Raw genomic sequence first — 16,372 nt, forward strand, 5'->3', positions numbered from 1 at the left:
TGCGAAAGGAAAAAAAAAAAGCAATTTTTATGAAAATCTCCTCTGGCTCGTTTTCAGAATCCCCCGGAGACGTCCATATGCAAGTCGATAAAGGAGTGACGATGCAGACGGAAATTATGTGGAAACGGCTTTTTTTCCAGACTTCAGAGCAAAAAGTTCACCAGCGCTCAGGAAACTGACTACATCATTCCCGACAAAAAATAAACTTTGATTAATTTCTCCATTTAAATGACTCACACAGCCTCAAAAATAAATTCATAATATTTCCAGTTGGAAACATTGACCCTGGACAGGTCATCAGTCCATCACACTCATCAACTCTTCTGTTTTTGGACGACAGTGGGAGGAAGCCAGAGTACCCTGAGAGAAACCAGGGAACTCCGACATGATAAAGATATGTCAGGTTTAGTGTCGGCCGGTAGCAGAGAAACAGCTGAAGTTACTTTAAACATTTATTTTTTCAAACACAGACATAAATGTACCGAATTATAAATTTATATAAAAACTCTGCACCAGTACAACTCACTGGAAAACACAAATAGCTTCACAAGCTTGGCCAAACATAAAACCACAACCTTAGTCAGTGTAACTAGTCAGTGTAACTAGTCAGTGTAACTAGGAGTATGACAGCTAATCTAAAACAAGTAATAAAGAAACTGAAAGTGGCAAAAACAGTAATTTGACTGATTCAAACATTTACAACAACAAACCATCTTTCAAATGGTTCAGAAAGTGCAATTATGAATAAATATGATGTCAAATAAATAATGAAGCACAACGTTGCACATTGTCACTGATACCCGATCTAGAATTTTCTTTTAATATCGGAACAGAAACAGATATTATATTATTATATCAGATCGGTGCATCTTTGTTGCAAACTCCATGCAGAAAGACGTCAGACTTCTGCTGCTTTCAATTCAATATAAGTAAACTGATATTGTTGCTTTATGACTACATGAGTGGTGCTAGCAGCAGGTTATTCAACTCATCCATCTGAAAAACAGAAACGTTTTTATAGAGCAACAACTGTCACCATCTATAGGATCTGTACACTGCCAACCATATTTATTGGCCCCTCTGATAAAGCCTGCATAAAAATCCTTGCAATAAATTCTTCTCTCTATTTTTTACGAGTAGCATAATCTCCAAAAAAACATTTTCATAACGTTTATTTAAACAAAAATTAAAATAAGATGAATGTATTCCTTTCTTAGTGATGTATTTTTAAAGGAACACAAGAGATGCAATCCCTGTTAGATGACAGCTTACAGGACTTTAAAATGTTAAAAACAATTGGAACTGTGATGACTGGCTGGACGAGGAACCAAATACCATCGCCATGACAACCATTTGTTTGGGAGAGATGCTAGGAAAAACTGCGGCTTGGTCAGATCAGACTAAGGTTGAGTTTGAACAGCCAAAGTTTTGGGGTGTGAAGTGAAGGATGAACCTGCAGAGCAGCAGAGAGACCCGCCGGCTTGTCTGCCACAGAATTAGCCAAACTATTTACCAGACATATTTGCACATTAGCAAATTCCTGCAACTGTGAAAACAAACTGTTTTGTTCTGTTGAAGACTTCATGGGAGCTTGCATGGGTCTGTGCACACCAGGCATCCTCTGTCACAGTGGCACAAGGTCCAAACACACACACAAATACACAGAGCCATGGTTTTGCAAATTGCAGCTCCCTGCCAGGCCACAGCAGATCACACTCTCTCAGTTTCTCCCCCTGCCCTCTGTCTGACTGTTGTCAACAGTCTCAGTTTGTGACTGTCCACATAACGCCGCTCTCCCTGTAATTAAACTGCTTTAAATTTAATTTCCTGACCTGCAATAAATTAAGAAACTCAAGGTCCCAAAATGAATCTTTTTGTGCCGGGTCTTTATAGGCCTGGCGGCATATTTTCCATCTTGGTGTTCGCTTTTAAATATTCATGTGAGTTGGATGTAGGAGGTGATGAGGGGGTTTGAGGGAAGGTGAGGCGGCGTGCGTTTCGGTGGGGGCTGCCCCCTCTCTGGAGCTCCCTGTGGAGGGACGGCGGGGCATGCAGGAATGATGGAGGCAGGCGATCAGCAGGCAGCCTCATGATTTATTTAGACCCAGGGGCACCTGTGCCAGTCAGCCATCACCAACCAGTTGATGCTTGAATTCTGCATAAATAAGCTTAACATGTTGTTCAATGGATAAAATTAATATACAGTCCAATGTAAAACTATTCACTCCCTTTTAACTTTTTTTGTCACATTCCAAACATAAACTCAAAGATTAAAGGTGACCTATTGTGCATCCTTGAACAGGTTAGGAAAGATCTCTGGGTAACACAAAACAAAATCCTTCAGAGGTAATGAGATTTCAGTCTGCTCAGTTCAGCCTATTTTGAGCTGTTTTAAGGTGTCTTGTCACTTTAAATCCAAATAAGTTGCTGCTTATGTGGACGTTAACATTCACACATGAAAATGACTGTAAAGACTATACAACTGTACATCTTTGAAAAGCAGAAGTGGAGCCTCCTGCACAACCAACAAAAATGAAGCAAGTGTTTTCTACATGGTAAGTCAACAAAACTCTTTTTTTTATATCCAGCAGCCATTGTACAGTGCACACAGGTAAAGGCAGCTGATCAAACGTGCTGGAGCGCAGCTTGGGTTGCTAGGTAACGGCGCAGTGCCCACTGAATATGACTTTACAATCTGAAGGTTTTTGAAACGACTCATTTTCCAGACACCAAAATCATGAACTTTTGTTTGGGGGGTTTTTAGAAGCAGTAGAGACAAAATGTGCAAACTGTTAATTTTGTATAATAGCTCCCCTTTAACGTGGGTAGACCAAAGCCAGTTGGGTTAAGCAATAAATCAACCAATCGCATGATAAAATGATAATTATACTGATGGTTTCCATTCTTCTTATTATTATTAATATTTTTTGAAGGGAAATTATTTGGTTAGAATTAGAGAGCCAACGCTCACGTGAAGGAATCCGTTTACAGTTCTGGGCTTTATGGAACATTAATAAGAAGTAGATCAGTTTAAAGTTTACTAATAATTAATGTAGGGATGAAAGAAGGTGTTTTGGTCAGGAGAGGTTTTCAGACAGGCAGGAAGTCTGGTCAGACTTTATTAGTTGTTTTGGAGGGTTTTTTTGTGAAAAAATGTTGAAAATCAACAATAATTTCCCTGTGCTGCTTTGCTACAGTTCAAGAGTTTTGAATACTTCAGCTACAAATCACATGTCCTACTAATGATTTTCTGACTTAAATTGAAACAAGAGCTGCATTTCATTGACCTACCAAGCAGCATTATGTAGGAACTCCAGTCAGATAAGTCACTACTGTCTTCTGCCATCATTTCCTAAATACACCACCAAAAGCTTAGGTGAGGAAAAATATCCAGTTTCAACTAAGCCGATCAATAGAGAGCGAAGAGATAGCAGCCTTAGTGAGTCTGAGTGGGCAGCGTGCTGCGTTTTATTGAGGCGGCTTCATTTCCCCCAGCCTCTTATCCTGCCTAATGTATGGAAATTGAACTAGGACGGAGAACAAAGAGCAGCATCCAGAATAAAACAGTGTGTTGAATCTCTTGTCTGAGCGCTAGCAGTGCTCACACCTGTGCAGCCTGTCAGAGTGCAGCGATGGGTCTATCTGTCTCCTGCATGGCAAAGTTCACATCCATCTGAACTAATTCAATCATTTTCATTCAGAATAAATGTGCACAGCAGAGTTATATATGTCCTGATGCATATGCTTGACTAGCGGTAGTTAATTAGCTTTGCTGCTACATGCCTGCTGCTTGCTGACTGCTCTGTGGAGACACATGGAAGAGCTGCCCTGGGGCAAATCAGAAATGAGAAGCAGGTTATTAGGATTCTGTCATGCATAGTAAGGTATTATAACTGCTATAAAGAGTGTAACAGTGAATACACAGAGCAGTAATTATCCTTTCAGGGGTCTGCCTCTTATTTGCTGATTCCTGATAGCGATCAATGTCCTTAGCATCTACTGTAAGCAGCAGCCAGACAGCGGTCACAATCTGAAAATTGATAAAAAACTAATTATTAATCAAGGTGAAAGTCAGCAAAAAAACTAACAGCTTTTCTGTCAGGCTGAAACTAATGAAAACTCATCTGGGTTAGGAATTATGTGCCACTGCTTGGGGATGAAAGTGCCTTGTTCCAGGTAGTGGTAAGGAAGAAAAACCCATCTGCACATCCACACCTCCAGCCCTCTCTCTGCTCTCATTCCCCCCACCGTTCAATCATGAGAATCTTCTAATAAACAACACCTGCGCTATTAGCGGCGCCGCTGCAGATAGGCCAACCTGTCTCTCAGTCCTCAAAAAAATCATTGCTCCTCTTTAGCAACCTGATCCCGCTGTTCTACTACCTTTCTCCCCCTCCTTGGCACACACAGATATACACACACACACACACACGCACGTTAACACATGCTTCATAGAACAGTAACTAATAGCAACCTGATTCGCTAAAACACTCCTTGATGTTTGATGGAGTCTGGGTAAATGTGCTGGAACGCCTGTCCTGTCTGTCTGGTTGGGTGACGCTAACAACAGATAGCAAGATATCTAGACAGGTGGAGCAGAGACTCATCTTACACTCACGCAGCCCAAACAGACACCATCCAGCTGGACAGGCATCTACATGCAGTATATTTAGTCTCCTGCTTTTACCATCATCATAAAAGTCATAAAGTCCAGAGTTTATGGACTTTCGTGGCTTTTCTTTGCCTCAGATGTCAACTTTTACTGATTATGAGAATTGCTCGACCACTCACAATTATTTGTAACTCCAGGGATCTCATCCCTCTTTCTCAGAAGCTGCTGACTCATTTTCATCACAACAACTTCTAAAGGAATAATATTTGAAGCCATAAAACTATCTATATAAATTACGATTCATACGCGATTAAGTTTATGATGTCTATAAAACAGCGTTCCTAAAAAGACTAGTCTTGACACTTCTCTTCGAGTTCTTGGGTTCTTTTTAGCACAAAGTCACAATGAATATTAAATCTACAGCACCTGCCGTCAGAACTTTAGGCAGAATTTTTTTAAATTATGTACCCATTTATCTTATGAGCTTGAAGTATCTCCAAGTACATTTATAAATGCCACATCTGCTGAAAAATTAATAAAATAGAATAAAATAGAAAATGGTATCAATGCTTTAGGATAAAATAAGTTGTTATTGGCAAGTTTGTAATAAAAACTAAAAATAAGAGCTTTTTTTTTTTTTTACTAAGTTAGGTTTATGTTTAGGAACACTAAACTAAAAAGCTAATGAGCTGCTGAACAAATCTAGCTAGCTATAGGGGATTTTAAACACGACAGACAGACGTGTTTAAAATCCCCTATAGCTACTACTGTAGATAGCATCTATATTACAGTGCTATCTAGTTAGTTAACAAGCTATTGGGGATTTCAATTGTTGTTGAAAAATGTCCAGGTCTCTACTAAAAAACAGAAAATGTATTATTTAATCTTTCAGCAGGACAATGAACCAGAACCTTTTCCAGATTTACCAGTCACAAGATGAACGGTTCTTCTAAGGCCGTCTCGACTCCCAGACCGAAATCCTGTTGAAAACCTTTTGGCAGATAAGAACCAGGACGCTGAAAGATCTAGAAATACTGCATAGAGGAATAGTCAAAGTCAAAATACATATTTTTTTTTTGCAAAATAAAGGCAATAAATCTTCAGCAAATACAGTGTGTTATGTGTTTTTTTCCTTCAATGCACAATGCATGTCCGTGTCGGTGCCAGCTGCCGCCACAAGGCCTGCTCTCAGCTGGACGACCTCAGGAAACCTCACATAAACTTAAACAACAACTTGCTGCATTCCACAGATCTCATGGCCTCAGCCAGAGGAGATAAATAGGACAAAAATGTCCATCTGGGACAGGACAATAATTTCTTTATCTGGCACATGGTAAGCCTGAGCTGGAAGCTTACCTGTGACATAATTAGCCACAAGGAAGGAAGGAGAGGAGCCTCAGGAGAAGATAGAAGGGAGATTAAGGTTAGGTCATTTACTGATGTAATCAGGACATAAACAGAACATGTGGATGTTTTATGAAAACTGTGTTGAAAAGCAGAGAAATCAAGAGTCCAACAGGCAGAAACCGACGACCCTGAACAGAGCTGAACCCTAAACTGCTCTTTACCTTCAGCGCTGCTTTTTTTATTTGCATGAGTCAACCTTGTGAAAAATCCATAACTCATTTGCAAGGCTGTTACAGGACATATAATGTCAACAGCAAACAATATCTGGGACATCCAAAAAGCAAGCAGCTACCGCCATTAATCTCCCCTGTCGGTTCACCTCATTAAACAAAAAAACAGTCATTGTTCATAACAAGATAAACAGAAAGTCATTCAACAGGAATCAATACAGAGCGGGGATGTGACTGTGGTGAAAGTAAAGGATAATAAGCACACCTGGGTGTAATCTCCACCCTGTTGGTGAACATAGCTGCTATCCTATCATCTGTGATCACTAAAGATGGAGGGATGTTATCCTTTAAGCTTCTGAACTCACTGTGAACTCTGCCCACTAACACACCCACGGTACTCATCCACCACCAGAGCATTTCTCTGGAAGAAATCGTTCATTACGGAGCACTGGAACCCAACAACACCCACTCCCCGCCCTCCGCTGCAGCATCAAACCCAACAGGGTCGCCAGGTCCCCCCCGGTTGGGGTTCTGGTGGCTGATGGGTAAGTCTTTCTTTCCTGCCTTCTGTTGCCAAGAGGAAATGAAGGGATGATCTTTCCGTCCTCCTCCACCCGTCACTCCCACGGAAAACAAACAGGAATGTTTTATAACCTGCTTGTTGACTTAAAGCAACGACAGGTGACACCTGAAACTAACGATTGTGTTCGTAATCAGTTGTTCTATAAATAATTCTGATTAATCAGATTTTTCATTTGACCACTTCAGCATTTTTATGCCACATTAGAAATACATTTAAAAATAAATATGAATAAATAGTTCAATTCTTTTTGAAATGATAAAGAATTGAAGCTGCTACCCCCGCGACCCGACCCCGGATAAGCAGAAGACGATGGATGGATGGATGGATGGATGGATGGATGGATGGATAATAAAATAAATATTGTATTTCCTAAAGGGTGATAACACAGCATTCTGAAACAAATTTACAGGCAAAGCCGATTCTACCTTAACTGCGAAATGTATATATATTGTGAAGTTTTTGTTTAATTACTGCAATAAAAATGTTTTTTCAGCAGAAGGCCTTTTTTGTGTCCATATAATCCAATTAGCAAATAATTGATTACTAGTTGACAATTATTTCAATAATCGATTAATCATGATTAATGCGATTAATCATTTCCATCCTGACCTGAACGTGCTGCTGTTTCATCTTGTGATTTTTTTTAAAGGTTTTATTGGCTCTAGTGGCCTTTATTTGATAGTTATTTGACAGGAAAGTGGGTAATGAGAGAAGGGGGAAGACATGTGGCAAAGGTCGCCAGGCCGGGAATCGAACCTGCGACGGCCGCGTCGAGGACTAAGGTCTATTTGTGTGGGTTGTGCTCAACCCCTGCACCACCACAGCACATCCCCATCATCTTGTCATTTTAAATGGTTTCCGTTTCAAGATTCTGCACCAAGCGCATGTAAAATACAACTAAAATTAGCAGATATGTACTTCTGGAGGTTTGCTTAAGTCTACGCATGAAAAGCTGGATAATAAATATGAAAACACCTATTATAACTATATTAATCAATAGTAGCAGAAGGAATAAGTGGTGCCTTTCTGTTCAGATAACCACACATATAAAGGCATGAAAAGCTTTAAAAAACTGCTATGTTTACCTTAAGGTTATACTCATACCAGTTTTGTTAAAAAATTATATTATCATTAAATTTAAGGATTAATTTGTTCTAGTAACATCCACTTATTTCATCCTGTATAAAAATCCTTCCTTGTGTAACCATCTGTGTTAGTTTATTAGGCTTGGATTAGATCATTGATTTAACTCCTTTGGGTTGTTCTTTGAACTTCTAAATCTATTTCAGCTAAATTAAATAATAGCTTATGTAAACACTCAGTTCATTTAAGTTCGTTTGGATTAGTTAATTGATTAAACTGCTTGTGGGAATTGTTTCAATCTGTGAGTCTGTTATCCTTGTGAAAATTGTCTGGTCATTAAAATCAAAGGCGTGACTGAACTAAGGGAGGATTGCTTTGAGTTTTTAAAATGTCAGTTTTTGATGTGCAGAGTATATTTGCTCAAACGACACTCTTAATTATAAGAGAAAATTTTGCATGTGAAAAAGTCCATGAAGTCAAGATTCCCAAAGTGGGAATTTGGGAATTCCCACAGTGCAAGTACCACTAATGGAAAGTTTAGTGGTATGAATAATTTTTTTCAAGTTAAATTCCAACAGATTTACTGTAACAAAAATAAAACTAACAACTGAAGCCAACAACAGCAAATCCAGAGAACTACGAGGTAATCGTTGTCAATCTTTCCTATTTCAAAAATTTACATTTTTGCTTTCTGGGTAAGAATGGAGTCATAACTAAATCACATTCTTCAAAAAATAATAAGGTGGAATTATTAAGGAGGTTGTTTTTTTTCTTTTAAACTTTTATTGCTTTCACTAAATAAAAACAAACCAACTCCACTTCCAAAGCAAATAAGTACAAGTTCTTCATTTATTACTGGTCCATTCTCTTTGTGTCAACAGGTACATTTTTATAGGAGAGGACAGAAGTCACATACAGGGTACCTCAGGGTTCAACTCTGGGACTCCTTTCATTTAATATCCACTGCTATCACTATCCCAGTTCAAGTAATAAGATTAGTTACCATTTAGACGTGACCAGGTAAACCTGAACCAATCAAAGCAGAAGATGCTTTCGGCAAATCAATATGTGGAGGTGCCATAACTTTCTCCAGCTGAATAGAAACAAAACTGAAGTTGAGAATGAAGAGGAACGATCAAGAATCAGCAACAGACAGCGTCAGTTACTACAGCTGGAAACTAGTGATGAGGCCTGAACCTTCAGAGTCACATAAAGACAGTTACAAAGTCGGCCTTCTATCAACTGAAGAATATTTCCAGAATTAAAGGACTAATGCCCAACAAGATCTAGGGACATGATTTAAATAGAAAGAAAGAAATGATGTATGCTTTACATTTTTGTGCTTGTTTTACACATCTCTATTAAATATTACTATAGTGTGAGAACTGCAGGTTTATGAAGGTGATAATTGTCAGAAACATGTTGAGAACCACCTGCATGGAGGATGGCTTCTGCTTCAGAAAGAGGAGAAGGGAGGGGAAGGATAAATACTGGAGGTGAAAAAACAAACATTATAATCCACCAACACCTGACAGACCTCCAAAGCAAATATACACACATCACTTTTTCAGTTCTTAGCAGAATTTCAGTTTAACTAATTACAGTTGACTACAACCTTTGACCTCAGATGTAACCATGTTAAATTTTTTTGTTCAACAATAAACTAAGTAAGAAATATTTTATTTAAACAAAGAAAATGTTTAGTGGGAAAAGAAGATGAAAATCACTGTAGATCCAAAACTTCCTTATTGAAAAAAAGAAACCACTTTACGCATATATTTCAGGCTCAACGGAAAAAATTGGGAAAAAGTTAGACTATTCTTAGCAACAGAAGCATGAATTCTTTGGAAAAGCTTTAATCATCATCCAGAGGCTGTACAAAATCAGTCCAATGGTCCACAAATGGCCCCCGAGCCACACTGAAGAACATCACCTGGCAGTTGTGTGTGTGTGTGTGTAGGGGTGTGTGTGTGTGTGTGAGTCATGCAACAGCTCACACACACCTGCTCTTCCATCAAGACCAGAACCACACCTGAGCCCCAAACTATTTACTATCTTAAATCTGCCTTTGCTCAAACCGAAACAAAGTTTTTCTGTAGGTAGAAAAGTGAATTGGGAGAGGAATGCCGGGTCTTCCCAGGGCGTCATCTGGTTCTGGTGCCGGCCCCGCTGGTGTGGATTACAAGCACATATAACGGGAGAACTCGGCCTGACCCCTGGACTCTATCCCTGGGGAAAGGGGAGCTCCTCTACGATGGGGGGCCGGGTATCTAAAGGCAGGAGGGCGAATATATGCATATGGGCAGATTGCTGCCTCACATGATTAGCGTTCTTCTTCTTCTTCTATGACGGAGTTTGTCTGGGATCCTTTCAGTTCTCCTCTACTGCAAACAGAAAGCCCGTTTTTAACACAAACTTCTCTCTGCAACCAAACAAAGTCACCGCTTCATAAATTCCCTGTGGTCTGCTGCGTCTTTACGAGAGGCTGAGTGAGACGTGAGAAAGCTGAGCAGGACCTCCATAATCATCAAAGCAGCACCAAAACATGCTTGTTTTATCTCATTAAACACAATAAGCAGCTGGCCACTTTACAAGCCTTTGAGTTTTACTGGCCTGCTCAGGATTGTATAAGAGTTTAACAAACGCAGTAAATATGAGGAAAACTCAAAGCTGGAATGCAGAAACGATTTAAGCAGCAGCAGCGAATCTAGATGGTTATTAATCAGCCCAACAAGGAAAACATTCCCATTAAAAGAAAAAAACAATATAAATGCAACAATCAGGAACAAATAAACTATTTTTTTTCTTTTCCACATCTCCTGATAGATTTAAAACTTTATTCTTTTTACTCCATGCATATGCCTTGTAAAAGTGTTCACAGCCCCTGGACCTTTTCAGCTTCTCAACTTGGATTTTTAGTTAGAAACAAAGTAATGCATATTTTGGAAAAAGAGAAAAAAAAATCTGAAAAGTGTGGCATGCCATATATTATCCTTCACCTTTATCTGCAGTTACATGCCACGTCTTTTCCACAACTGGTGATTTCTCAGGATTTTTCTTTGACTAGGCCATTGTGACAATCCAGCTGAAAGGTGAAACTTCACCCAATTTCAGGACTGACATGCTTTGCAGAACTTTAGTAGATTCTCTGAGTAGAGAATCTTCTTGAGCGTAGACGGGGATTATTATGGTTCTCAATAATTCATCAATGTTCAGACAACTCACGTTTTTGGAGTGCTTGACCCATGAGGCCTTCACAGATCAGCCCAATTTACTCTGATAATCAGTGATGGGCTAATGCGCTAACTCCATCCATCCATCCATCCATCCATCCATCATCCATCCATCCATCCATCCATCCATCCATCCATCCATCCATCCATCCATCATCCATCCATCCATCCATCCATCATCCATCCATCCATCCATCCTCTTCCGCTTATCCGGGTCGGGTCGCGGGGGTAGCAGGTTCAGAAGGGAGGCCCAGACTTCCCTCCCCAGCCACTTCTTCCAGCTCCTCCAGAGGAACCCCAAGGCGTTGCCAGGCCAGCAGAGAGACATCGTCCCTCCAGCGTGTCCTGGGTCTTCCCCGCTAACTGCAGAGCTAATTATTTGCTTGGCGCTTTAGTATTTTTGCAAACTTTGAAAGTGTTTAGAACACTTAGCATTCCTCTAAATAAATTTTTATGAATAAATTTTAAAGCGCTCATCTACTTGGCTGTTTTGTAAATATTCAGTTGATTAAATTTGAAATCTGTGTTGAAGTTTTGATTATAGACTGCTAAGAACTAATTCATCAAGTAGTTAGTCATTTATATTCATGCTCTTATTTTGAAGTTTGTTTAACACGTGCCAAAATGGCTATAGCTACTGCCTTAGCATTAGCTTCCACTAAAGAACAGCATATTTTTCAGTGGAAGCTATAATCTATACTAACGTATTAATCTTTTTGTATACTGCTTTAGTTAGCAACTTTTTAGCTGAGAATTAATAACACAGATTTTATGAATTCTGACTGAAATCAGATCCACTGAGCATCAGAGTAAAGCAGAATAGTTTGTCTGCTCAATAATGTAAAATCCCAATAAAATATAAATACCTGTGTGACAAAGGCTGAGAAAGTTGAAGTATCATGAATACTTTTGCGAGGCAGCGTATCTCAGAGCAGGTCTCTGAGGCTCTTACCTGTAGTATCTGCTCTGCAGGTAGGTGGAACACACTGCCTTGGACACGTGGCTGGCTGAACCAAAGTCAATGACCTTGACCCTGTAGGGCTGACGCGAAGGATCCACCAGCATGATGTTCTCCGGCTTCAGGTCGGCGTGGATCAGCCCCAGGCTCTTCAGCTTCATCAGCGCCGTGGCGACCTGCTGCAGCACCGGTCTGATGTACTTGAGCGGCAGCGGGCTGAACTTGTTCTGCTTGAGGAAGTCATACAGGTTCTGCTCCAACATCTCAAACACCAGGCACGTGTGGTTCTTGTGCTGGAAGCACTCGTAGGCTCTCACAAAGTTGTAGTCGTCTGCGCTCTCTGTGCTGAGGCGCGCCAGGATGCTGACCTCGATCTGACCCTGCCGCGCGTACGATGGGTGGTTTTTTAGGATCTTGATGGCCACTATCTCATTGGTTCCCCTCTTCCAACACTTGACCACCTGGCCAAACGTTCCCCTCCCCAAAAACTCCAAGACTTCGTAGGTGTTGGTCATGGAGCAGAGCACCTCGTGTTGCACCAGCTGGTAGTCCCCCTCATTGTTGGAGCCGCTGTTCTTGGACGTCGCCGTGGACGTGGCGGTGGCCGCTGTGGCTCCGCTGGTTCCACCGTTCTGGATCATAGGTGGGCCGTGCTCCTCAATGATCTGCACGCTGCTGTTGTTGTCGAGCTCTTCACTCTTGCGCTTAAGCCCGCATCGCTGGTAGGTGTCCAGGAGGCTCACTGTGCTGCGCCGCGTCAGGTTGTGGACTCCGCCGCCGCCGCTACCGCCGCCGCTGTCTCCACCGCTGCTGCCCAGCAGAGAGCCGACGGCCCCCGAAGTGCTGCTGGCCGAGGCGACCACGATGTGGCCGGCGCTGGCCGGGAAGATCAGGGTCTGCTCGTAGGGCAGGGCGGAGCCGCTGAGGCCTAGAGGAGCGCCACCAGTGGCCGACACGTTCTTGCTGCTGTTGTAGACTTTGCTATGCGTGCCGTACCCTGTCATATCCCAGTTACAGCTCTGCTCCACCTTCAGTTTCTTTACGCTAAAGAAGGCACTTGACTGGAGAGTGTGAGGGGAGAACACTTGCACTTGCGAGGCCATACCTGCAAAAAGAGGGGCAAAGAAAATGAAAGAGTAGAAGTTAGGAATCTGAAACAGGAGCAGCAGCTATGACCTTTAAATAAAAACAGCTTGAGGTCGGAGCAGGTCACTGAAACACAGAGAAATATTCATTTATTTCAAAAATCAATAAAAAATTTTTTAAAAATCAAAAAAAAAAAAAAAATCAGTGAAACATTGACCAACATTTATGGTGAGTATTGATGATTTTGATGATGGCACTCGACAAAATGAAATGTTTCTCACTGGTTTCTCAGTTTTGTTGTGTGGCAAGCATTTCTGTTCACCCTGGCCACACTTTTCAGATTTTTCCACAAAAACAAAAACATCCCTTGCATTTTTTCCCTTATAATTCACCATTTTGATTTACTTCAATAAAATACAAAAGGTTTGGATTTTTTTCAACAATATATGTTCATAAGAAACTAACTTACTAAGATTCATATAATACTGGTATTTGTAAGTGAAATAACACAATATTCAGTCAGGAAGTTCTTCAGATTGTTCAGCTGCTTTAAGAAGTAAGCAGATTTAGATTACATATTGCTAATGCAAACCACCGGGTCATGCAGAGGAAATGCCTTTTCCCCTTTCTTCCCATCTGCAGCCTTGTGAAAAGTACAAGAAGAGCTTTTATTGGACATTCCACTGAAGCTCAGCAACACAAAATAAAGCCAGAAAAACATGTTTGACAAATGCAGCTTTGAAGGAATCGTGTTTTTCTGATCCTCCCCAACCCTGCAGAGGCAATTATTGGTACACAATTACTCACTTAAGAGGAGGTGGAGAAAGAAACTGTAAAAACAAGAAGGGCCACTGAACTCCTGCACAAGCAAGAGATCCTGAAAACAAAAGCAGAAGCGAGCAGCGAGGATGAACTCCTGGGAACGAGTTGCCTCAGAATAAGCAAAAGCTTCTCCAAGCAAACAGCTGCCCAAAATAGTCCCTTCCTTTATCTCACTCTCTGTTTTCTGCAAACACACTCCTTTGTAACACAGAAATGATTATTACGACACAGAAACCATTATCCAAAGCTTCAACATGGAGACCTGAGATGAAGAGTTTCTCCCCTCTTCCTACAATACTCAAGTAAAAAGCCTTCAAATTTTGTTTTCTGGAGGTGAAATTAGCTGCTGGGAACCTTATTTTGTTTTCACAAATAATTACACAGCCGTAGTTCTTACAAAACAGGACAGCAGTTGTAATAGTTGGGCTCCATTGTGCCGCCTGAGGAAGTCATTTTTAGCCTTTTCACTGTTGATGATGATTAATTGAGCAGGAAGCTGCTGCCCTCCTCTACACTTTGATTCAATTGTTTTATTTTGCCACTGCTGACCTCTCTTCCTCCTGCATTTTCAGTTTTTTATTTATAGTTTTGCCCACACTGCAAAAAAAACAAACATTTGCACCAAGTGAATTTCTAGTGCAAAACTAACTTACAGGTAACTTTCCAGCAAGTTATAGGAGTTTGTTTTAAGTCAATAATTATTTAATATTGGCGAAGAAAGTCTTGTCATAAGTTAAAATAAAATCTACCAGTGGAACTAGTACTCCTTAAAATCCGTATTAAGAAAGCATTAAGCTCATATATCTTGCTCAAAAGTTAATTGAAAGTTTGTTTTTCTGATAGAGTTTATTAAAAAAATGTTTAGACGGCAATAGTTGGACGCCTCATATCGAATATATTAGAAATAAAATAGCAAAAACCATAGGAATATACCTGAAAATAAAATAAAAGGCTTCTTGGTTATGTCCTGTTTGTCATCTTGCTCAGAAATATGAGAAAATGCAAATAAAACAAAATAAAAAGTGATCTCATAAACCAACTAAAAATCATTTTATTCAAAGTAGTAATTTAAAATTTAGCGACAAAAATACTAGAAATAATTCATAAAGCTTTGAAAGAATCTTCTTTCAGGAATTTAGAAACTACTAAAGTTAAGACAGAATAAATATAATTTATGAAGTTTGTTAAAATGTGAACATGATGAAGAGAAAAGTCTAGATGTGTTTCTGTTATTGGTGTGAAAATGTGGAATGAATTTAGTGATGAACTCAAATTATGTGTTTTTTGGTGAGCTTTAAGATATAGAATTATAAATGACATTTTATTTAACAAATCAAGTGAATCTGAGTTAAATTTACTATGATATTTGAAAAGATTTAGTATTTTTGCAGTTTGACTCCAGTCATTAGTGGTCATCAAATGACCACTAATGACTGGAGGTGCTTTAGAAATGAGGGCGTTTTAAATTAGACCTTCTTCTTCTTCTTCATGTTTTCTACTGGTTCTTTCCGTGAAATCGACACGTCTGCGCAGCGCCGTCTGACTCCTCCAGAGAAGCAGTGAAGAACGTCTGCAAGGCTATTAGGGTCAAGGCTCTCTGCTAATCACATAAGCCCTGAAGGCCAGATGTCACTCCTTGGATTACCAATTCCTGCGCCTGGACTTTAACGCTAAAAATAATTTGAATGATGGTTTGCGTCACTGAACGGTGTGACTGAGCGCGCTGGGAGGATAATCGCAGGCGCAGAGTGGCGGCCGGCCGGTATGGAAACTGCCAGGGTGATTATGGACGGCTCTGGTTTTATGAGGCCAGCCAATCTTTCCACACAAATTCCTGCTCAGCTCTGGTCACTCATTGACCCGCGGTCAAAGAGATGCTCACCTATGCAGGTGCAATGAACTGTGGCCGATCAGCGTCATTTCAAACAGAAGTAGAAAGCAAGTCAAAGCAAATAGGCTTACATTAAAATATAGGAAAACAGAATAAAGAATAAAATAAAAGGCGTCAAACTCTTTTTCATTTCAGGCCACATCAAGATCAAAAATGTCTTTAAAGAGCAGGTTGTGGCAGAAAGAATTGATAAAAACCATCAAGAATGTCTTGAAGTAGCAGTATTACAAACTTTGCAAGCACATAGTTTGATTTTATAGCACAATCAAGTAACTATGTTACCTTCAGTTATTATAAAAATGCTATAAATATCAAATATAACAATATTTGAGAAACTCATGCTCTTTCTGAAACTCCACCTTCAGGAAATCATCACAACATGGAACTCTATGAACCTTTTAGCAACCTTTTTACCAGCGTTGCAGTGAGAAGAAGATCGCACACTGAGCAGTTCCGAGGAGTGTTTGCTAATTGCTGCTAGCTAGTCTGAAGGAGCTGAGTGGCAGAAGCTCAGAAGCACGAACACT

The 16,372-nt window shown here is 40.2% G+C and overlaps 1 protein-coding gene across 2 annotated transcripts in view; it reads right to left on the reverse strand.

The window, feature by feature from the left end:
* hipk2 (homeodomain interacting protein kinase 2) overlaps positions 1 to 16,372 on the reverse strand; it is a 94,400-nt gene that overhangs the window by 59,954 nt on the left and 18,074 nt on the right. For both annotated transcript variants that reach the window (XM_044126065.1, XM_044126066.1), the window contains exon 2: positions 12,041 to 13,151. In XM_044126065.1, coding sequence (XP_043982000.1) covers positions 12,041 to 13,151 — 1,111 coding nt within the window. The remainder of the gene's footprint in view (positions 1 to 12,040; positions 13,152 to 16,372) is intronic.

This window comes from Gambusia affinis, linkage group LG08 (assembly GCF_019740435.1).
Source record: "Gambusia affinis linkage group LG08, SWU_Gaff_1.0, whole genome shotgun sequence".
Taxonomy (NCBI): Eukaryota; Metazoa; Chordata; class Actinopteri; order Cyprinodontiformes; family Poeciliidae; genus Gambusia; species Gambusia affinis.